The sequence below is a fragment of the Barbus barbus genome (assembly GCF_936440315.1).
Source record: "Barbus barbus genome assembly, chromosome: 4".
NCBI classification, from domain to species: domain Eukaryota; kingdom Metazoa; phylum Chordata; class Actinopteri; order Cypriniformes; family Cyprinidae; genus Barbus; species Barbus barbus.
The window spans coordinates 34,496,815-34,520,774 of NC_136732.1; the positions used below are offsets into that span (position 1 = coordinate 34,496,815).

General features: G+C 37.1%; 4 protein-coding genes across 6 annotated transcripts in view; all 4 read right to left on the minus strand.

The window, feature by feature from the left end:
• Nucleotides 1-23,960, minus strand: part of LOC306868757 (nucleolar transcription factor 1-like) — a 967,110-nt gene that overhangs the window by 599,640 nt on the left and 343,510 nt on the right. The gene's annotated exons all lie outside the window — the stretch shown is intronic.
• Nucleotides 326-2,433, minus strand: LOC306865857 (telethonin-like). The gene is made up of 2 exons (XM_079410683.1): nt 1,869-2,433; nt 326-1,277 (listed from the first exon to the last, which is right to left on the minus strand). Exons 1-2 carry the CDS (start codon nt 2,015-2,017, stop codon nt 887-889), a joined length of 540 nt encoding a protein of 179 aa, XP_079266809.1. The 5' UTR covers nt 2,018-2,433; the 3' UTR covers nt 326-886.
• LOC306860743 (synaptogyrin-1-like) lies at nt 6,135-21,293 on the minus strand (the record flags this gene model as incomplete). Of its 3 annotated transcripts, XR_013783411.1 has the most annotated exons (5): nt 19,956-21,293; nt 9,844-10,081; nt 9,087-9,232; nt 7,680-8,368; nt 6,769-7,414 (listed from the first exon to the last, which is right to left on the minus strand). XR_013783411.1 is itself a non-coding variant. In XM_079402615.1 (4 exons), exons 1-4 carry the CDS (start codon nt 20,049-20,051, stop codon nt 6,135-6,137), a joined length of 672 nt encoding a protein of 223 aa, XP_079258741.1. In that variant the 5' UTR covers nt 20,052-21,293. The 3 variants fall into 3 exon arrangements, 2 of the variants coding, with proteins under 2 accessions (XP_079258741.1, XP_079258740.1); XM_079402615.1 differs by lacking the exons at nt 6,769-7,414; nt 7,680-8,368 and adding an exon at nt 6,135-6,326; XM_079402614.1 differs by having other exon boundaries at nt 6,732-8,368.
• Nucleotides 20,952-23,960, minus strand: part of LOC306860736 (protein FAM171A2-like) — a 40,758-nt gene continuing 37,749 nt past the window's right edge. Inside the window, exon 8 of the mRNA XM_079402602.1 lies at nt 20,952-23,873. Coding sequence (XP_079258728.1) covers nt 22,334-23,873 — 1,540 coding nt within the window. The 3' untranslated portion in view covers nt 20,952-22,333. The remainder of the gene's footprint in view (nt 23,874-23,960) is intronic.

Sequence of the window (23,960 nt, forward strand, 5' to 3'; positions counted from 1 at the left end):
ATAATCCACGTGACATCAGTGGTTCAACCATAACTTTACGAAGCTACAAGATTAGTTTTTGTGTGCAAGAAAACATATTCATCTCCTTCACATCAGTGCCATTTTGGAGCATATCACATACGTAAACAACGTATGCTGTTTGTCAGCAGCATCGAATGGGATACACTGTTTACACTGATCTGAACGTAAACAATGTATCTGCGTACATATGTTGCATACATTGTTTACGTATGTGATACTCTCCAAAATGGTGCTACAGGGTGACGCAGATGAGACTGTTCTTTCTTTCTTCCATTAATAGTAATAACAGCAAAAACAAAACAAACTGATTTTATACTAATAAACCTTTATTGAAGTGATTAAGGTAAATAGCAATGAATCCAACAACAACTACCAACTGTCAATAAATAGTGCAATTCTTATTTGTTAAACAATTAAGTTTTAACAAAAATAAACATTTTTAAACATCTCTTTTACTAAACATTCGATTTTTTTTGCATGGCCAACCTTGATGTCATGTTAAAAATATCAACATGAGGTCAAAAATTGAACCTACCTTTATGCACATTCGAGTAATGTCAACCGACCAAAAAACGTTGTGTTTTTAACATACAAATACAAAACAAGCAAATATTATTTACAACTCAAACTCACTATACATAGCATTATTCTTGTTGTCAAGATCATTATCAGGACGATCAGCTTTCTTATTCCCATCATGAACATAATTTCATCATTTGAAGTTTCACTCACTGCACATGCTGTTTGACTATCCCTAAAAATATCCCTGTTTCTACTTGCTCACCCCCTCTGTTTCATCCTGCCTTTTGTCTCGTTATTTAATAAAGTCCATACAGTCTTTGACTCATATTTATCTTTCTGCTTTTCAGCCCCTCTGGGCCTCCTGAGACATGGATCGGCCCAGGGTTCTGGGTGCTTTGGCAAACTCCATTCGCATGGGTTTGACGGGCGGCAGGTCTCTGGTGATCTGTTCCACTGGTCTCTTGTCTGGACAGGCTCCGTCGGGAACCCTGGCGGGAGGCAGATCTTGCAGGGTGTGTGGGGCTCCGCGGCCCAGGCGGATGCCCAGTTCAGCGGGCTTGAAGATGGGCAGGGGCAGGCTGTTCCTGTAGGGTAAGAGCTGGTGCTCCCTTACACCTGTGTCCACAGTGCCCACTCTGACAACACCCGATGGGCAAGCCTGATTCAGAGGACGCGCCTGCCAGTAACGGGACAGGGACTCCCGGCGAGAGTCATCTGACATCAGCATCGATTGGCTGGAGAGAGAGAAAAATAGAGAATTATGAATGAAAGTTTGGACATTTAGTTGTGTGTTTAAACATTTTATGCAAGCTGCACTGCAAAACCTCAATATTATAATAATAATAATAAATATAAATGATAATAAAGCATTAATAAAGCATAATAAAAACATCTACAGATGCTTAAATCCAGATAAACTGAACTGCACAAGATGCAAACACATTAAGATTTATTTTTAGATAATATTTTTTTGGCAAATTGTCAAAAAAATAAAAACATCACTGACAAATTGTTGTTTTCATTTTTTAAAAATATATTCATAACAATATTTTGTGAAGTTTATGTTTTAAACAAGAAAAAATATTTGAAAATAAGTCTTTTTTTTTTAGTCTTTTGAAAATAAGTCTTTTGCTGCTCAGGTAAATTGACTATTTAAAGTCCTGACAAAAAATATTAATTAAGCAATGTTTATTTATAAAAAAAAAATCATTATTAAATCTGTTTTATAATGCTTTAATAGAGATCCTTGACATTCAATACATTCTAAATAAATAAACAGCTTCCATCTAGTTGTGTATACTGTATGTGAATGTCTATGCCCTCACCGATCCTCAGGTTGAGTCTTCATATTGATGCTGCGCCAGTTCGCGGTGTAACTCTCTTTCTTATTTGAATTTTCCTCCTTCACATTGCAGCTGAGCTCGGCTCCAACCACACATCCACCTTTCTTCTCCAGGACTGTGCACATCTGCATCTTCAACTTCTGTTTGTGAGTGGCTTAAAAGCTTAAATGACAGTTAAAGATCTTTTACAATACTTTTTTTGAAGATTTGTAATTTTCTTTGCTTTTTTCTCGATTCTTTATTCTTGAGTTTGAAGGAGGACTCGTCTGTCTGTCTCCTGCGCTGTCTGCCGGAGCGTGTGTCAGACTTTTATACAGATCTGCTGCTATTTCTGGCTGATGGAATCACTCCATACACCTGACACCACTCACACACTCACCCACCCACCCACCCACACATCAAAACATTCACACACACACTGTAGCACTGAAACACCCATGCAAGACCTAAGAAATCCCCAGCAACTCACATTTCCATGACACATTACAAACATATCTATCCATCCATCCATCCATCCGTCTCTCTGTCTGTCCGTCCGCTTGTATGTAAGCTCTATAATCAGATTGGTCTTAAATATGTTTCTTTAGTTCTTATCATGAATGGATTCTGTTGCTGATGCTCAAATGCTTGATGACATTGTATCAGCATGACACTTGTTCCTCCATGGGCCTATTAACAGACATCAAAAGGCTTTTAATGGAAACTAAAGTGTTCGGATCTGGAACCAGACAGGAGATTATAATCATGTGGCAGCAACTGTTCTGTACTAATCTTCTTTTGCAAATATAATCCCTTAAAAAAACATTGTTTAAATAGGCTATCACATAAAATAAAAAAGACTACTATGCTGCTGTATTTATGTATGCCGATTAAATATATTTTGTTGCAAAGTTGTAGAAAACTACCACTGGTTACTGATCAATAACTTAAAATATTTCAAGACATTTTTTTTTCTCTTCTCAAACAACCACTATAAAGTACAGTAAATATGGAAAAGCGTGGTCATAGCATGTGTTCAGTGACAGACCAAGTGAGCGCTGACGCTGTATTCACTCATCAGATGAATATAGTGTTGTGTGGACAGTCATATTCTCATGTTACACATACATTCTGTCCCCTGTCTGTCATTGACGCACTGGGCGATTACAGGAACTGATCTCACCCTTGTGCCGTCCCTCTCCTACAATGTGGCCACTCAGCACACTATGGTATGGAAATGTAGCACCATGTAGGTTACACAAGCATGAGAACCAGGAAATGTCACATCAATCCAGTAATGAAGCTGGTCCTGTAGATTATGACATGCACACTAAATTAGTTTCCTGTCATGCATGTTCATACACTAGCCACAAAAAGTATTTTGGATGCTTAAGCTATACTTAAATATAAATGAATGTCATTGCATTACATTAAAAATGAGACAAGCAACATTTATTTTAAAGCACAATCATTTTTATGTATATGGTTAAATACAGTAAATAAATCAATAAGAAATTAGGAATTTTTATATGGTAGCATACAGTAGTAATTAGACATTTTTGTAAGGTTGTATAGGCCTTAAGTGTCCCTGAAAAGTAGTGTAAATACTAGACACTACATACTACCTTATAAAAATGTCCACAGAATCAAAATTTGAATGAATAAATTGCAATAATTTGTGTATATTTATAATTCTAATGTTATTTTATTTTTCTTTGTATTTGTTTTTTCACGAACATCCTAAAAATCATATAGCTTGTGCATTAATAAATCTAAAAATCTTATAATGTATATTATTAACAGACAAATTTATAAGATTTTTTTACAAACCAAGTTATGAACAGAAACAAGAATAGGCAACTATGTCCATCAGTCAATTTCTTTTATTTTCAGCTATATCAGACAAGCAACATACAAGACAGGACAAAATACACTGAGCTATTTTAACCTAGTGATTCAGTTAATGGACAGTCACCACATCAAAAGAATTTACAACATATATATATATATTAATCCCAGCTCCATAACTGCACATATACATTATATAAGAACACATCTGATACATCACCTTTATAATATATTGATTGTATTGTAGCTTTCCTTTTTTTTTTTAGGAGTTTCAACAAGAAATAAAACGAGAAACAATTTCCTGATTCAGAAAACAATGTCACTTCCTAAACAGAGAAAAGATAGATGTTATTCTACAACACCTTTAAATGCAAAATACACAATTAATATTATTATTTTGGTAATAAATTTATAAAGATATTTTGTGTACTTGATCATATTACAGCTTTGTCATTAAATAAAAATATGCTGGTTTTACATATTCAGGTACATAATTATGAAAAAAAAATATTTTAAACTTAATTTAAAATAAAAAATAATTTATCTGTAATGCACAACGCTGCTGCTCTAGTGCAAGAGATTTTACAGTAACTATGATAAAAAAAAAAAAATGTAAATGATAAAAAAAGATAGCCAGAGAACAATACTAGGGGTGCTACAAAGGAACTCATTAGCATACATAATTATGAATAATATTTCCACAAGTGACAGACCATTATAATGACATGACCATTTTCCCTAAAGATTTGACACATTAGTATTGAAATGAAGTCTATTAGTCTGTTCTTCCTGCATAATTGTGAGGTATTGGCTGGGTTTGTCTTCTGTAGTCATTAGCTATATTTTGTCATATTTAGACAATGTGCTAATTTTTCATGCTCAGGGGCTCTGCCTCATTTCTGTTCACATTTTAGAGTAAAGCATAAAGCATTAGTATGCAGCTGAGTGTTAGCCTGGCTATTTCCCCTCTCAAAAACGTGTTTCAAAGTCTTGTCAATTTTAGTGTTGCACCACTTTGTTTACATTCGTGATTAAAAGATATTAATAACAAAGTCAAAGGTCATTATGTCTAGTCTAGATAAAAATGTAAACGTTTACCATGATGAAAATTACATGCACAGCCGCCCTAAATCATATGTGGACTTAAGTCACACTTTAAAATGCATGAACTGACACGGAGGTGATTTTAGTTTATGTAGCCTAAATTCAGTCATTTCAAAAGGAATCCACAAGATCTTGAGTTTGGAGTGAGCAAACTCAACCCACCTTAGATTTCGCATCAAGTTCATCATGTGAATTTGTCCGTTCACTAACAGAAAATTGACTGGTTTTAACGTGGTTTCTGTGTGGGCTGTGCTTCAAATATTGCTAAACTATTAGACAATGGAGCTTTTTGCCCACAAAATGTTGTTTATTTGGCGACGCCATACAATTGGTCCATAGTTTTAGAATTTATAAACCAACAAATTACTTGCATTGCTTGAAAAAGTGTGCTTGTGATGTCTTTCTTTAAAATAAATGACACTGGTTTGATATTTTGTGCAATAACAGACAGGCTATATGCTATTTAAATGTTGCTTAAGAGTCCAAATACTGTTTGGGACCACTGTACATATGAAATGTCGCCTTTCTGTAAAGAAACATACCTTAAATAATGCAATCATAGCCGCACAACTTAAAAAAAAAAAAACTTGCCGTTCAGCAGCTCTCAAAAATTCACCTTAATTATAGGCCTACTTAACATTTTTACTCTCTGTATTACATTATAGGATACACCATTCAGTTTATCTCTTGGTACAATGCAGAGACTGATTTAATTCCAAACACGATACTGTTAAAAATGATGTTTTAAGATTCATGGACATTGACAAAATGGCAGCAGACAGCTATCAATGCAGTATCTGTATAGTGACAGGTTAAGGGTTAACAATATATTCCATTGAAGCAGCTGCACTTTACCAACAAAAAGACACTGCGTTAGTGTCTATGACTGTTTTAGAGACAAGTTCCATTAGTTTAGTTTAGATTTCTTTTCACAAATCTGGATAAAGCAAACTAGGGGGCATCTCTGTAGACCAATCAGTCAGATCAACCCCAAAACCGAAGGCAAAAATTCCTGGTGGCACAAAAAAAAAAAAAACTTTCAAGAGATCCTGTGCCACAGTCGCTAAACTGCAAAATATCATATTATAGACTTAATGAAACGCTCATTAATCATGTATTGTCACCAAAAGTTAATTCCACAAGGGGTTCTTTTAGCACCAAACAAACCCCTGAATTCCTGTTAACCTGCTATGGTCCCCATATTCTACCCCAAAATAAGTTCCCGTTTGTCCTTTTCACCCCATATATTTAGTTTTCCCCATGTAACCCAGTCAGCCTAGCTTGTTAAGGCTGTTGTGTACCTCCTTATACTCGACCTTAGTAGTCTTGGTTCTGGTATCCACAAGAGCCGTCATAATTAGCCTCCATGTCAGCGTTGTATTCAGTGTACTCCGTGCCTGCTGCTGGCACTCCTGCGGGATCCTGGCTGGGATCAGTATAGTCCTGAGAGAAGAGAGACGAGCTCGCACCTAACTTGTACCTCTGGAATGCGAAAAAAGCTTGACCAGCCTTTAGGAAAATGAAGATGCCAGGAGGAGAGGTTTAGAGGGTGGGATCAGGGGGAATTTCAATAAGAATTATAGGATTATGGCAACAGGAGGGGAGGAATTTTCAGTTTTGATGGTGAATAGTGAGTGAAATGGTATTAGTTAGGGAAACAGGTAAGAATTAAATGAAAGGAATTAACAAGAATGACAGGATGGACCAGAGAGGGAGAGAAAAAAAAGAGAAAAGCATTAGTTTGATTAAGATAAAAGACTTAGATGGTTAATCAGCTTTAAGCTTAACTGAGTCGTGAATACATTTAGCTATAACCTTTTAAACCAAACTCTTTAAACCTAACCTAAATCCAAAACAAAACATAAACCAGAACTTGAGACAAACTTCAGATCAATAAGATCAATCACACCGGATACATATACATGAAAGATTTTAAGCAACAACAGCAGCTCAACTGCAAACAAACTGTATTAAAATAAGATCATGAAACGCCATGACAACAACAGAGGTGAATGAGCATGTAATGTCTCAAAGTATCAGGCCACAAATCCTGTAGACAATCTCGCATAGTTACAAAAGAGCTCAGCTGAACATTTTAATGTGCAACTGGTGCCCCCTAGTCAATTAAAAGTGTAACTGCAATAATAATAATAATAATAATAAAAAACAAACAAAAAAACAATCACCAAGAAAGCATTGATTGTCTTGCACACAAAACATTTGGGGTTGGTGAGATTTGTTAATGTTTTTGAAGGAAGTCTCTTATGCTTACCAAGGCTGCATTTATTTAATCAAAAATATATTAAAACAGTAATATTGTGAAATATTATTACAATTTAAGATAACTCTTTTCTAACTTATATTTTTAAATGTAATTTATTCCTGTGATGCAAAGCTTCATTTTCGGCATCATTACTGCAGTCTTCAGTGTCACGTGATCCTCCAGAAATCATTCTAATACGCTGATTTGGCGCAAAATAAATGTCTTTTTATGATCAATGTTGTGCTACACTGCAAAAAATGACTAATCTTTCTTAGTATTTTTGTCTTGTTTCTAGTCAAAATATCAAAAAATTCTTAAAATCAAGATACTTTTACTAGATATGCAAAGATATTTAGTCTTGTTTAACAAAACAAAAACTAAACTAAGAGCATTTTGCTTAAAACAAGTAAAATGAGTAAGTAAAAATACTCTTGTTTTAAGAATATTTTACTTATTTGGAAGATAATTTTACTTGTTTTAAGCAAAATGCACTTAAATTTGTTTTGTTTTTTTTCTTCCCTGGAAGCAAGACTAAATATCTTAAGTAATTTTGCTTATCAAGTAAAAGTATCTTGATTTAAGAATTTAGATATTTTGACTAGAAACAAGACAAAAAATACTAAGTAAGATAAGCCATTTTTTGCAGTGTACTTAATTTTGTGGAAACTGTGATGCATTTTATTAAGGATTCTTTGTAGAAAGTTCAAATTAACAGCATTTTTTGTAATCAAATTATTTTTTTTACATTATAAATGAATTCCAATGTTTGGTTAATTCAATGCTAGAATAAAAATATTAATTTCTTTAAAAAAAATCTTACTGACCCCAAACTTTTGAAAAGTACTATACCTTTACCCCAAACTTTTGAAAAGTACTATACCTTTAACCCAAGTCTTTACTTGTATGATAAATGCTGGAATAGACCTAAAGGTGAAAATTAGATCATCTCACTGTTGATCTGTTGTCATAATTTCATAATTCCAGGCAGATATGTGTCGTTATTTAAAACTCTTCCCAGTTCATACAAGGAAGTTCAGGGCTTGATATGGCACTGTAACAAAAAACAAACCACATGTAACAAAAAACATCACATCTTCATTGGTATCCATGACTGTTGGATTTTTTTGAGTGGTGCTTCTGTAGTTGATGTCTATGGCATAGTAAACAAGTATGTGTGCGGTAAATGTTAGACAAATGGAGGGGAGGTATGAGGGGTGAACAGTTTGTTGTATTCCTCTTCAAATGAGACTTTCTTTAGGCGCTCCAGGGCCAGGAATGTAAGAACACCCTAAAGAAAAACAGATCGGCCAGAGCCAAAGATCAACAGAAAGAATGATGGGAAAAACATTTCACCAACACTGGGTTAATCTTAGCCATGCAGCTGGGTGGTTTCTGTAAGAGAAGTGCTTTAAGGAATTAGAGGTTAGAAAGAAATCTGCAAACAGCGAAGCAAAGTTTACTGGGGTAAATAAGGGAATTCTCTGGAAAAGAAGCTAGAGAGCAAAGTACAGAAAGAAGATTAGTGAATGAAGCCATGTGGATCAGAAGCACAGGTTATGTACAGTGGTTGATGTTCACAGGTCATTCATTTAGAAGAAAGCATGAAATCTAAAATTTCATTATTAGATGAAAAACTTACCTTGGCAACTAACTAAAACAAATATGTTAAAGTACTAAAATTACTAAACAAAAAAATGTCTAACTTACACTAGAATTAAATGAAAACTGAACATATTAAAAGGCTAATACAAAATATTAATAAATACTATAAAGGTATAAGTTACATAAATATTACTGGTTTATTATCAATGCAATCTGGTCTAATAAAAGGCCTTGGGAAGAGGAAGGGGCCCAGCCATCATATATTATAAAATTCTGACCGAGAAGAAAATGTAGATATTGAATCTCACAAATAAAATATGATTCAGATCAATTCGATTTTGTAGGAAACATTTACTTTGAATAAAATTTACAGAATAATAAGATGTAATTAAGTCAGTACAGACCCAAGTAAATATGGAGAAGAAGGCGAAGGTGATGGCTGCTCTGGCTGCGTCTCCACCCTCTTTGAGGGGGTTATCTTGTGGTTTAGCCACCTGCCACTGATTGGCCAGGAAACAGAATCCCACAAACCACACGAAAGACCAGAAGGCTGGGAGAAAAATGGGAAGGTGCAGAATTTCATATGAATAAACCGAAAATAGAGCGATAACATTTTTGAATGGTGCTGTGATCAAAACAATCAATTGATATTTACAGGCCTAGATGGTGCTATTACACCACAAATTCAGCATAGCACTGAAATAAGTCTGAGATGGTCCTCACTGCAGAACGTAAGATCCAGGGCGCGGGGTTGGATCTAGATCCAACTCCTCCCACCTTACATATACCTGAACCTACCCGTCTCCACCCCCTGATCCCTAAACTCACCCATCCCCACACCTAAACCTACCAATCTCCACCCCCTAGATGTGGATCCAACCCTTGGATCTTTGTTCCGCAGTGAGGGGCTACTGATAAGTCTAGCTGAAGTTACATTTTACAGATGCAAGTGCAGCTTAAGTTAATGCTGCAGTAGTGGAAGTTCAGATCTATACTCTAGGGGTGCTTTTGAGCCAACACCACCTTAAAAACTATTTTATATGGGAAACATTACCTTCTTAGAGACACTTTTAGTATGGCTTGTAAAAAGAGTGTGGCTGGAGGCTTGTACTAAATGCATTAAGTAATATAAAATATTGACATGTAATATCAGCAGTTTACCTGAAACGCCAATATCAGCTAACACAGCCTTCTTGCGGTCTTTAACGCTGCTTATCTGAGGAAAGTAGACGTCCAGTGCCATAAAAGCGGCACAGCAGAGGAAGGCCAGGGATCCCATACCCACGGCATAGTTACAGGCATTCTGGTTGCGGTTAAAGATGCAATGCTCCTCCACCTCGTCCGGACGGTTCACATAGCCCTCGTTAGCAATGCATCCAAAGATCACAATGGAAAAGATCTGAGGAGGGAAATAAAAAGAAGAAGAACATGAAGGAAGAAGGTGAAATGAAAATATAAGAATTTGTGTGAAGGTGATATGGAGTTATCACACATTTCATTTAGTCTTAGGTAATCAGGTTTTAGGGTTTCTCTCTGTACATTTATTAGTACATGCATTTACAAGCCACTTTTATCCAACGCGACTTAGAAATGATAAACATATCAAGAAATTCATCATAAGAGCCAACAGTAGCCATAGTACACAATACTAAGTTTTAAGTGTAAGCTAGATTAGGTGGAGAAGAGGTGAAATGCAAGGTATCAGTGCTTTTGAGGAAGAACTAATCACTGGATTTGGAAAAGGTTCAGTTTAGTAGCATCAAATCTTTGAAAGACAGCCAGTGTTTCAGTGGCACTTAGAAGCCAGTCAACTAGATATCTACAAAGAGAACTTTAATTTTGCCTTGTTTTCTAATTTGATATACTGAAGTATCATAATTTAATAATTATTTTATTAAAAACAACAGCAACAATTTTTGGGCAGATTATTTTTTAAACACTGTTTAGCTTTAGCATTGCAATGCCTGGATTTTGTCTGCAAAAATTTGCTGAACAACAGTAAATGTGACCGTATCTTTAGTCCAGGGTTAAAAAAACAACATTCATTTAAGCATTGTGTCAAAAGCCCTACAGACTAGAGGCAATTAAAGTTGATCAAATGTTATATATGTCCACTGTAGTGCTGATTTCAGCTTTCCTAGTAAACAAACAAGCATGTTCTGCGACTAAATTAAATTGTTTCTTTGCACCCAACCGCAAGTTCTTGCTAAAAATATTGTGTGCAGATGTAATCTATCACTACAGAAAGCCTTAAACATGTGTACGTCTGTTTTTAATCTCACTTGCTGCTGGGTTTGTTTTCTACAGGGAAGCTAGGGTAGATTTGACACTTTCATAATAATAAGTGCCTTTTTGGATTCAGATGAGCCCATGTTCTCTTTTTTGCTCCAGAGGAAGAGACAATCTTCAAGAGGAAGGAGGCAATTTTTGGCAAAGGCCCAGGTTTTAACAGCTGGTCTGTACATCTGTACAATATATCTGAATGTGTGAGAGTGAGAGAGAGACACTTCATTACTCCACTCATGCAATTAAGTTAAAATGCTCTTGGCTACCAGCAAACTGTCCCATAGTTGTTCCCTAATTGTCAGCTACAAGCCCATGATTTAATCCAGGGAATCAGCTTTATTTTAAAATTAATGTTAAGGGGTTTGGCAACATCAAATCAAATAAACACGGAATCCCTAAGATACAGGTTCAATGGCTCATTCAAACCTATATCTTAATCTTATCAAGCACATATAAACAAGATATCATCACAACTGACTTACGGATAAATTAAGGTAAAAGCAAGCCCTATATGACTTTAAGCTCTGTTTATCACATTTTAACATTTAAATCCATTGGGATTTACTTCCAAATCCTCAGCAGTTAACATTGCATTTTAGGAGTGGAATTTATAATTAAACAACTGATTGTGAACGTAGTCATGTATTGACTGTCATGCAATTAAAGAACTATGTACCTCAAACTAATGGCAAGAAATGTCTTTCTATTGAGTTGTTTTTGCAGGATGAACTCAAAAAGAACATTATGCAAACGATGGAGTCTGATTCACTAACTAATGACACTATGAGCTGGTGTATTTTTATAGTTAATCAAAATCAAAGTACACCCAATGTAGTCCAATTCATGAACAACTGACTCTTTTTAGTCAATCAAAAATATACAACCAGTGTAGTCTGACTCACAAATAAATGACTCTTATGAAGCACTTCTTTACAATGAATCAAAAGCATATACAGGACGACCTGTATAGACCGATTCATGAACAAACTATTCTTATGAGCTTAAGTTCTTTTTTAGTGAATCAAAAACATACGGCGTGGTCAATGTAGTCTGATTCACCAAAGAACAACAATTAATCAACATCTGACTTCAACATACCTTCATTTCTTTTTCTTTTCCAGTTTTTTTATTTTGCCCACTCAATCATTTATATGAACGTGAATAAGACAGTAAATGCAAACATGATTGTAAGGTTATGACGATACAGCAGTATCATTGCTTACTGATTGTCCATAAAAAAAAGTGTTGCTAAAGGCAAGAAAGTTTTTTGTAATACATATTTCTCTCATGAGTCTGTGGTCAAGTGTTTTGCCTGCCTTTAATTAGCCATCTGGATCACAAGGCCCCATGGCCAACGAGTGCATGAAAGCAAGCATTGTAACAGGCAGCACGCGGGATCTGGATCTTGTGATCATCAGGAGCAGAGCTTTACATGCTCCGTTTTAACCTGATTGTAGTGTTACAAGGCACATGTGTCTGTGAAAGAGTGATATGAATGTTTAATGCTTTTTTTAACAGTGGAAATGTGTAAAACTTTAATTTACTGGTAAAAAATTTACAAAACTGTTCCTTGTTCCAGTTGTCTCATTGTTTATATTTTTCTTGTCCTAGTTGTCTGCTTTTTTATATATGACAATGAGGTTTTCTCTTGTCTCTTTAAAGTAAAACATAAACTGACAAAACCATTCTTGCACATTTTATATTTAACATGTACAGTGGTGGCCAAAATTATCAGAACACTAGTATATTCACCAGCTAAAAATGGTTTTAAGTCAAGTTATTTCTATCTTTTGCTCTAGTGTCAGTTTACATTTCTAAACATTCAATTTGCCATGAATTGTAATAATCCAGTGAGATTTTTGTCTGAGAACAGCCAGTGCTCCAAACAGAGATCTGATCTGATCATCGTCCAGTCTGTCTGGAATGACATGAAGAAACAACAAACTGAGACAGACTCAATACAGAAGAACTGTGGCAACGTCTCCAAGAAACCTACCTGAAAAACTATGCGCAAGTGCACCTAGGTCAAAAGCTGTTTTAAGGGCTTTTCACACTGAATGCAAAAATTTGGCGCAAATGTTGTTTTGAATTGAAACAATAGATCCCTATGGGGCTATTCACACCAGGCGCGATCATTCGCGGCGCGCAAAAGTGAAGATTTTTTCCCCGTCGCTCTGAGATTAAACGGACCGTCCAATCAGATTTGAGTTTAGTTCACATGCGTGGAGCAGCTGCTGTTGCACAAAAAGGCAAAAACACAAAGGATGCTCACACCAAACGTTGATTTAATTTAGTTAATATAAGTTAATTTATAAAGAAAATCTATTCATGACATTATTGTTGACAGCATCCTCATTTTACAGCATTTTTACACAAGTGCCTAAAACTTTTAACAGTACTGTAGCTTTGCAGGCAGGTTTCTTGAAGCATCTTGGAGACGTTGCCACAGTTCTTCTGGATTGAGTGTGTCTCAGTTTGTTCAGTTTCTTCATGTCAATCCAGACAGACTGGATGATGATCAGATCAGATCTCTGTGTGGAGCACTGGCTGTTGTCAGACAAAAATCTCACTGGATTATTACAATGACAAAATTAATGTTTGGAAATGTAAACCGATACTTCCTAATGACACACTACAGCAAAAGATACAACAATTACTGACTTAAAACCTTTTTTTTTTTTAGCTGGTGAAAATACTAGTGTTCTTATAATGTTGGCCACCACTGTACATTAACTCGTACACCCATTTACATTTCTTCTCTTTTCACCAGCTTGTCATCTTGGATATTAATATTACAATAACATTTACTCTCCATTTTGTATTGACTTATATTGTACTGTACTGTACTGCATTTACTTCCCATAGTTAGATTAATAAACAATTTCCCATCGTTGATTAATAAAGTGCTACCCTATCCTAAATATTACATATATGTTACAGTTTACCACATTCCACAAGGTCATTGTGACATATTTTATTGGCTTTCATTTGTCTTAATTGTAATTTACGGTTCTTCAATCATCCAGACACATCAGCTGGGTCTGGTTTGTGCTTGTACCATTTTAGAGCCAGCAACTATGGCTCATCCACCAATAAATCAATCAACACCTTGAAAGGAAGAGACATACAGTGGAATAGAGCTGTCTAGCTATTCAACAGGGCTCTTTACACAAAGCACAGTGGTTGCTTGTGTAATGTTAGATAGTGGGCAGGACAATGATGAGTTACAGTAAACCTAGAGAATAGGCGGAGGGTGAAGTCCAGGGTAAGGCTAAAATTTGCCTAATGTTAGTGTAATCCTATTAACACGCACATCATAACCCCATCTTTTAAGCAAGCATATATGATACCCAATGAATAAAAATAAAACAAGGTAATTACGACTTTTCACAATTGTGAGTTTATATTTCGTAGCTAATTCTGACTAATTCTGTCCAGTTACCTTTTTTTTTTTAATTCAATGGCAGAAAAAGGCTTCCATATAAGTACCAGATGTGGGTGTCATGTCACAAAATATTTTTAATAGGTTACAACTGAATTTGTATAGGCTATAACACGATCATAATTTAATAAAAACATTGTAAGCTACTAATTATAATACTTCCAGGGTTATTCAAACAGCACATAAATCATATATAAAAAGCAAGCAAAGAAGATGACTGACTTTTTGAGTTTAAGCTCAACAACTCCCCCGTTATAATCAATAAAGCTGCCTACAATGTCAATCTCTTGAACATTTCCACTTTGTTTTTTATGATGAGAGAATTCGCGAGAGTTTAGAATTCAGTCAGCGTGCGCTCAACACAACTCTGCATTTCAGCGATGACTCATCTGAACACCTCTGATTGGTTATTGCATTGATAAGCTCAACAGAATTGTGTGTGATTGGATATAATGCGGAACGCTATAAATGCATAATTTGATGCAACAATAGAAGATCTAAATTTAATGCCGCAATTGACACTTTTCATTTCATTTTGACTTCATTCGTGACATCCTCAATAGATTATTTTAATTGTACAGGGGCATATTTTCCAATTTGGTGGCATTTGTGCCCCAAGCCCCCATTAATTTCAGACCCGTGGCCAGCCTCAGACACAGTCCGCCTATGGACCTAGAGTAAAATGAATCTACAGCTCATCAGTTGATGCTCTAACATCAATTACTGTAAAACAATTTAGAGAACTGGGAATTCTGTTATGAACAAATCAATAATTTGAATGAATAATTTGGTCCAATCTGAATGAATCATTGATGAATTCAGGCTGACTTGATTCTTGAGTGAATATAAACTTCAGTTTTGGTATGTTTGGCCTTGATGGTCATATGGACCATTTTTTTTATTCTTTTATGGTGCACTTGCATTCATTTTGCATCCATTTATTGTAATTGCATGGAAAAGAGCAACCATTCTACATCACTAATGGTCTGGATGGTGTAAGTTATTGTTAAAAGGATGTCTACTCGACCACTAAAAAGACATAGTGCCCCTCGTCATTTTTCTCAGTCTGTTACATGCCTGCCGAGCTTTGCCCCTCTCTCTCTCCCCTCCCCTTCCAATCCCTCGCTTTTAATCTCCCTGACCTTGTGTTCACATGCAGGAAAGAGAGATCACGAGAGAGGGTAAGGATCACGAGAGAGGGTAAGACTACAGATGAAGACCACCTATACATCTGAAGTGCTCCCCCACAGTCAACATAACCACTGCTTCACAGCATTCAGAAATCATGCGTCCATGACGGGAGAAACACGATTAGGATATTCACAAGCATCAGTCATACATAGAGCACTAGGTCTGCTTTGCTATAAACAGGAAAATTAAATTAAACTGCACTGTAACTGCTCTGCTACATTGCTAAATAGCATACTTCATGTCAAAGATATTTTTGGGAGTAACATGCAATAAACCAATCAGAGTCTCATCTCCCATTCCCTTCAAGAGCGAGCTGTGCTCGCGCCATGGCGGATTCGCTATTAAGACGCACATACAGAACTCGTCTACAGAGAGCAAACGGAACTGCTCATGCACGAGTAAATAGGTAGGCTAATTCTGATACACGAAATGACTATCCATTATGATATATATCCTTACATATACCTGAACCGACCAGTCTCCAACCCCTGACCCCTAAACCCACCCATCTCCTCCCTTAAACCTACCATCTCCACCCCCTAGATGTGGATCTAACCCCGCCCCTTGGATCTTTGTTCTGCAGTGAGGGGCTACTGCACAAATGCATTTGCTATTTAAACAACGCGGCGCAGGACGGGAAAATGAGAACTGCGTCGGGCTGAAACTATCAAAAACACTTGCGCCGCGCCTTACGCCGCATTGCGCCAGGTGTATGATGGGGCCCAAAATGTATTCTTTTATAAAATTAATTCTTTTTTTATTAACAACTGTTTATTGAATTTTATTCTGTGGAACAGTAGTACAAAACAAAAAGCAGCTGTACAAATTTAAAACCCACCCCAACCCATCCCACCCCCTGGTAGACTTAAAAAAATAAAATACAATAAAAAATAATAATAAACATTAATTCATATTAATAGATAAACAAGTAACAATAAAATAATTTTTGTAAAATGAATTCTTTTTTTTACACAATAGAACATTTATATTTATATATATTTTACCAATTAGGCTTCTTAATAAGAGTGCAAGCTATAAATGCGGATTAGATATGAGTCACAATGCAGTTTACAGTGATCCATTGCCAGAATATCACAACAAGACAAGTGGAAATCCTGCCAGGAAATAAATGAATCACAAACTATAATAATATTGTTAGAGGGATAAAGAGGCTCTGCAAACTATATTTTCCCTCTTGACGTAATGACTGTACAGGAAAAAAGATGGACATATGGAGAGAGATGGAGAGAGTATGTTGCCCTGCAGCAGTATTTCAGCTGTGCCATTAGTCCCAGAACGGACTACAGTAAAGTGACCCTGCTATGTTTAAAGCATCACATGCTCATTGTAAAGGACAAAACAGCCAGGGTTTTCACCATAATTCATATTCTTACAAAAAAAATTAATTGCATCAGACGAGCTGCAAATGATGTGGCAATTCTGTGTTTCAGAGAAACAGACTGCTGTTAGATGCTGGATGAATAGTGTGGCAGCTAGGGAAAATAAATGAATGAACTGCTGATTCTTGCCTAGAGGCCCATGTTATCAAACTCTGTCTGTGAAATATGTGTCAGTGTGGGAAAGAGACTGCTTACGCAAACTCAAAGATCCAAAAGGTCATCAATTTTACAGCGAGACCCTATTTACAAACAAGAAATGAGGAAAGACTCTGAGCCTGAATCAGACACACTTCATCATGGTATATACAAGAACTGAAACATGACTAAGGAGATTGCTTCACACTAATGTTGCAGTTCATAGAAAGAGCCAAAGAGGGGATACATGAAAGGTTCAAATCCAGAAATATTCTATAGGCAATCCCATTAATGCATTTGACTGTTTATCCATTTTCATTTCCCTCATAGTGAGCCTGTTAGTATCCAGCCTGAGGTCTCAGATAGTTGTCATGCCAACGCAGAAGCAGCAGTCACTCAGCCAATCAGAGTATGAATCAGACGAACACACCTCCACTTCAGTCCATCCTGAAGATTCTACACAGCAGACTGCACACATGCAAATCAACAGTTGGTTGCCTCTTAAAGGTGAAGGGTGGCATTTCTGTGCATATAGGAACTTATGGGTGGTGGAAAACTTGGTTCACTTATTAATCACGATTCTGTCATCTGCTGATTCGAATTGATTCACACACACACAAAAAAAGATTTAAATTTAATCTAGTGCTGTCAAATGATTAATCACAATTAAACGCATCCAAAATAGAAGTTTTTGTTCACATAATATGTGTGTGTGTGCTGGGTATATTTATGTATATATAAATACGCATGCATGCACGCAGTACACACACACATATTATGTGAACAAAAACTTCTATTTTGGATGCGTTTAATTGTGATTAATCATTTGACAGCACTAATTTAAACGTTATGATTTAAAAGTTTGTGTTAATAACGTGATTTTGTCAGAACAGAGAAGGTAGTGCAGCCCCAGTAGTTTATAGAGAACACACAGGGCAGGCTTGCAACGGGAGAAGCGTTAAAGAGGTCATATGATGTGATTTCAAGTTTTCCTTTCTCTTGTGTTACAAGCTGTTCATGCATAGATGAGATCCCTAAAGTTGCAAAGACTAAAGTCTCAAATCCAAAGAGATATTCTTTATAAAAGTTAAGACTCGTCCGCGTCCTCCTAAAACGGCTCATTCAAACACACCCCCACGTCTACATCACGATGTGGAAATATTTGCGTAATGCCGCCCAAATGTTCACACAAAGAAAAAAGGTGTGGTTTCAGTAACCACAGTAGTGTTGCTGAAGCCATGTCAGGGAGACACTGTGTGTTTCTATGCGAAAGCAAAATCACTTTATTTGGTCTTCTGAAAGTAGACGCAATTAGGAATCATTGGTTAAGATTTGTTTACAATAGATCTTACTAGATCTTTAAAAATAGCATCATATGACCCCTTTAAGAATGAAGCTTAACATGATAAAAAAAAAAAACAAGAATCAATTTTTAATGGAATCGTCACCTAAAGAATCATTTTGATTTAAATCATGGGATTCCAAAAGATTTCCAACAGTACAATAATTGCATGCAGTTTTCACGAACACTCTCTCTGTCTCTCTTTTAACTAATTGAATTTTCTAAATTTCATTAATTTAATATAAATATTACATAAAAACTTCAACTTTATGAAAATGAGAAATGCTGCCTTGGCAGCTAACTGAAAATGCAAACTGAAATATGTTTAAATATTAAAATAACTAAAACTCAAATGAAGGATATGGCAAAATGATCTATACCATAATGATAAATACTATAATAGTATAAAAATGTAATCTTTCTAAGCTTTCATAACCAGAGGATTGTTTTATAAACATTTCCACGACTTTTGGCATTTTGCTAATTTCTGTTGGCAATGCATGCCATTTTTATAATCGAGCAATGAACCCTGAGTCATTTCTCATTTATGATATTACAAGATTCTTGTGTGTCGATACTGATTTGTAAATCATTTCAATTCTTGACTGATCACCTATTGCATAGTTGTGGCTTAATCACCATTCAGACACCTGCCCACCCCTCCCCCCACATCAGCCACCCTCCTCTAATCTCCCACCACCCCCTCACCACCATGTGTCTCTCCACAAAACGTTTTTATCAGCAAATAGTGCACGCATGCTCATTCATGCAAGGGCCAAATGTTTAAACAAATCAGGAGCCACTTGATTGAATCGAGATTGAGGAAATGACCAAAGAAGCAAAGTGTTAAACATGGTTTATGTAGTTAAACCTCCCCCGTAAAGGTAACAGGGCAGTAGACTTTGCCAGGTTCCTTTATGAATATTAAGCTACTGTCAGCCTGGACCTCTGCATGCTTTATTCTTTATGTAAGATCCATTAATGGTTGTGTGAGTTTTTATTTTTAATAAATAAATAGCTAAATTAAATTGGAATTACTATCAGAACATGTATAGCGATTTAGGTAGCCTAACATAAGATGAGTGGTCTGTTATAACTAGTTAGACAGTGTTGCCCTGGACAAGAGTCATTATACAGCAATATTTGTTTGCTGAATATCATGACTGACAAATCAAGTATCCCAAAAATTTCTAAAAATATTAGAATAGTTTAAGAAAATCAGTTCTAGTCTCATATTTACAATACAAATGTGATACACACGCTTCAATATTTAAATGTAGGATTTTATCTCAATATTTTCATGTACATGTCTGTTTAACTAGAAAATAAATAAAACCCCTAAACAATATATTGCGCGTGCACAGATTAGCGGGAAAGATTGTGCATTTAGGCGGCAAAGCGTTCCTCGCCGTTAACGCGTAATCACATGACGCTCGGGCTCGCGCTTAAATTATGCAATTAGTAGAATGCCTCTCACCCATGACACTATTCGGAGAATAATCTGCGGCTGCCGAAAGAACGTGATTGGGTCGAAGGTGCCGCCAGCTTTGCCAGCCCCGTATGCCTGCTCCATCTTCAGAGGTTCGTGATCTCTCCGTGTCTTAAGTTTTTTTTTTTTAAAATAGAAAGATAATTGACCTTGGTGTCGAATCAATTTATCCACGCGCTACACCTTGACTCTTCGCGCTTCGCCCTCGTCTGTCGCCTGGTCTTGATCTTGGATGTCCGTTTGAGGAGGTTTTCTTGTAAAACGATGTCCCTTCCACTCCGTACCTCTCTCATTTCAAGGGTGGAGAGAGGAGATTGAGTAAACACGCATCCGGGGGAACACGGGAGCGCGCATTATGCTGTCAAGCTTGATGCGCGCTCCCGAGGATTCTAAGGCGCGCCGCCGACCACGTGCCCGCCAGACCCTGAGTAGTTACTGTGTTTATGTGGCAGAAATTAATTTGAACTAGGCGTTGATTACTTTAGTAAACGTCAACAGTGTACAAATCAGTGTACCTAAAATGATGGGAACCCACTGAAGGCCATTACATTAAATTTTAAAATGACAAATCCTTGTAACCTTGTGCCACCTAGTGACTGCCCATAGCCCACACCCAGAGCACAAATGCTTAGTCACGTGTAGACACAATATTAAAAATATTTATTTAGTTTATGGTAAGTAAAGCCAAAAATAAGGATAAGGATGCACCGCAAACTGTTCCAAATATACTTGCCCCAAGACTGTAAAAAATTTCAACTTTACAGGAGGGGATGGACATATCTAAATAATAAGAAAATGTTTTAATTTATATCAAACCATTATAATATAATATAACATATAATTAATTTTTTAGCATAACATCTGTAATGACATAGGAACATCACTAAAGAAAAACTATAGGCTATACACACTTTCCAGGAAGTTGAGGACACTGAAAATTCAGCAGTTCATATGAAGAGGAATAATGAGAGACTACGGTTGATACATGGTAGGTTCTCTGAGTTTTAGAAATAATGTATTCAATAGAAACTTTCCAATATGCATCACATGTTATGAGGGTAAGTCAGTATTACAATAAAATGTTAACTATTGAACAATTTGGCTGGTAACCAGAGGACGATGGTGATTAGTAGTCAGAAATAAAATGCATAAGACTGATGTGCGAGTGTAAATTTACTAAGGTGTTATTTACAAATAAGTGGTTCACAGAGTTTAGTAAGAGTGCTTAATTAAGCAATACTTGTTTAAAAAAAAATACTTGGTACAATATTTTTGTGTAAATTCATCCATGCATATCCATTTCAAGCACAATCTGTATCTTCAGTCACACACAAAAAGTCCATAAAAGAAAAAGGTTCAAAATTGTACTTCCACGGTTAACAGAGTTGCAGTGGTTCTGATTTATGGCGAAAGTTTCAATGCACTGCAGCAAAGATTAGTGCGAAAACATTTTCACAGGTGTCCAAGGTAAGTCCCTCAAAACACAATTCCTACTGCTGCACTGACCCAACAGGAAAGGCTTATTCAGAGTACAAAATGAGTTCTGTACAGTATATAAGCAGAACCTTTTATTCATATCTAAGAGCAGCTTTCCTAACCCAAACTCCTTATAACATATTTAAAAAAAAATGGCAACACTGGTTTTAGATAAGTACAAAAGGGGAACTTTTACCAACAGTACAAAATACAGTGTCATTATGTGTCAACCTCTAGGATTTGATAAGTCACATTGGAGTAAACACACATTTATTCAGCAAACATTTCACTTCTGTTTGTGAAATGTACTTTTTCCACACATCTTAATGATTCAACTCTACATAGTAATATAAACAAATGAAACATTTGAGAAGACCACTACAATAAAAATAATTCTAGTCTGATAAAATATTTCAAGCCCTCTTTTTCACCTATATCACATTAATATTCATTTTCATTTATATTTCTTTTGAAAAGGAAAAGCTCTTTAAGGCTTATGGATTGCTTCCCAACGTCTAAAGTTTAAAATGGCTCATGGTCATTCTTACAAAAAACAGATATCACTTAAGGAAAGCGAGACAACAGCTTGAGAAGAGTGCAGATTCAAAGTTTTGGCTTTATGAATTGCTGCCAGAACTACATCAGATGTTTAAACCATCTGAAGGACATCTAAATGGGTGTGAGGACTTAAGATGCTTCTTTACAAGCGGCATTCAGTGCTAATTCTTGGTACCTAGTCTTGATGAACAGATGACCTATCACTCAGGTAAGTGCCATGTCTCTTATTGTGCTTTTCATCTGACTCTTTTCCAATGCTGCATCTTCATCACTAGTAAGCATCTAAGGTATAGCCAAGATGTTGCCATAACCAGTCCTGGACAGCATGTGAGTTACTTGACGTTGAACACTATGAGGGGCCTCTCTTCACGCTTTTGCCAGGGGCTCTTCTTATTCTCTCCGTCGTCATCTTTGTCGTCGGCTTCATTGTCATCATCAGGACTGGTGACAGAGTCTCTGTGGACCTCGCTGGCACTACTGCGGGTGCTGTTGTCCTGACTGCGGCCTTTACGAGGGAACGTCCCTCCTCTGGATTCAGAGGTCTCGTCGAGCAGTGGCGCTGTGGAGTTCTCCTCAGGTGAGTACATGGCTGAATGGCTCTCGCTGCTCAAGTCTGGCGTTTCGATAACGGGAAGCTTGGAATAAATCTTTCCGTGAGCTTTTCTTTCACCTCCTTCCTTCACTTTGCCCTCCTCTTTTAATTTCCGGAGAGCAGATCTCCCTGAACTCATGGGGAGTGCTTCAGAACGGTGGTCCTGGGCTAGACTGCTGGGGCCCACGGGTGCACGCAAGGCTTCATTGCTTAGCTCAATGTAGGAGTGTCTAACAAGAGAGTTTGAACGGCCATCAAGGGAAACAAACCAGGCACGAGGGTGTGGCTTTACTCCAAGCTCCAGCAGCTTCTTCTCCGTCATTGCTTGCAGCTCTCCATTCATTTTCGCAATGGTGGAGTCATTGAAAAGGACAGGAATACGGACTGGGGCAGTGGATTGTTCCGATCCCCAGTTTTCCTCTGAAGGTCCCTCTGCTTGCCGGCTAGACTCTTCCTCTTCCTTTTCTTGTCTGGCCTGCTGCTGCTGTTGTTGTTGCTTTTGGTGTTGACTCTGTTGCCGTGGCAGTGTCATGCTAACCTGGATGCCCTCCATATCATGCTGCAGCTGTTGCTGTCTTTCCATTGCCTGCTCCACAGCTGATAGGTCAGAGGACAGATGCATGTAATGTGCAGGGATGACCAGCGTGGGCACCATGCTGTGGTACATGCTCTCCTTCATCTGCTCCATGGAGTGACAAAAGATCAGCTGGCCAGGTTGGGTGTTAACGGAACTGGGCCGATTGAGGTGTTCCCCTGCCAATGCATAATACTCCGGGGGCATGCTGTCCCGACTGTGATCCTGATAGTGGCCAGTAAATGGTGACAAAAGTGGAGGTGGAGATGGTGGGTCTGATGAATAGCCCTGGTTGTCTGTAGCATTGTGGTGATGGTATCTGCGCTCATCAGAGTCCTCCGCAGAGCTGTAACCTTTGCTATAGTCCTCCTGCAGGAGCGGGTCTCGAGTTCCTGTGTTTGAAGAGTGAGTGGTCTTCAATGGGAAGCTCTCTCCTCGCTTTGTGTCAGCGTTCATCCTGGAGTTGCGCTGTCTCTGGGTGGGGCCATGTCTGAAGAAGTCCTCTCGAGAGCTGTGGAGATCACGGTTGGAGGAAAGGTCAGATTTGATGACGTCATGGTTGGTGGCTGAGGACGCTGACTCCATGTGCCCACCACTGATGAGATTTAGGTGGAAAGTGGATGTCCCCTGGTCTCTCTTTGAGCTTTCCAGAGTGGATGAGAGGTACATTTTATGGCGACGCTGCCTTGGTTTTAGACACCGCCTCCTGAAATATTACAATAATATCTGTTAGATATTTATACCAAATATACATATAAAGAAAACATTTATTACTTTTGTTAACATAAAACAA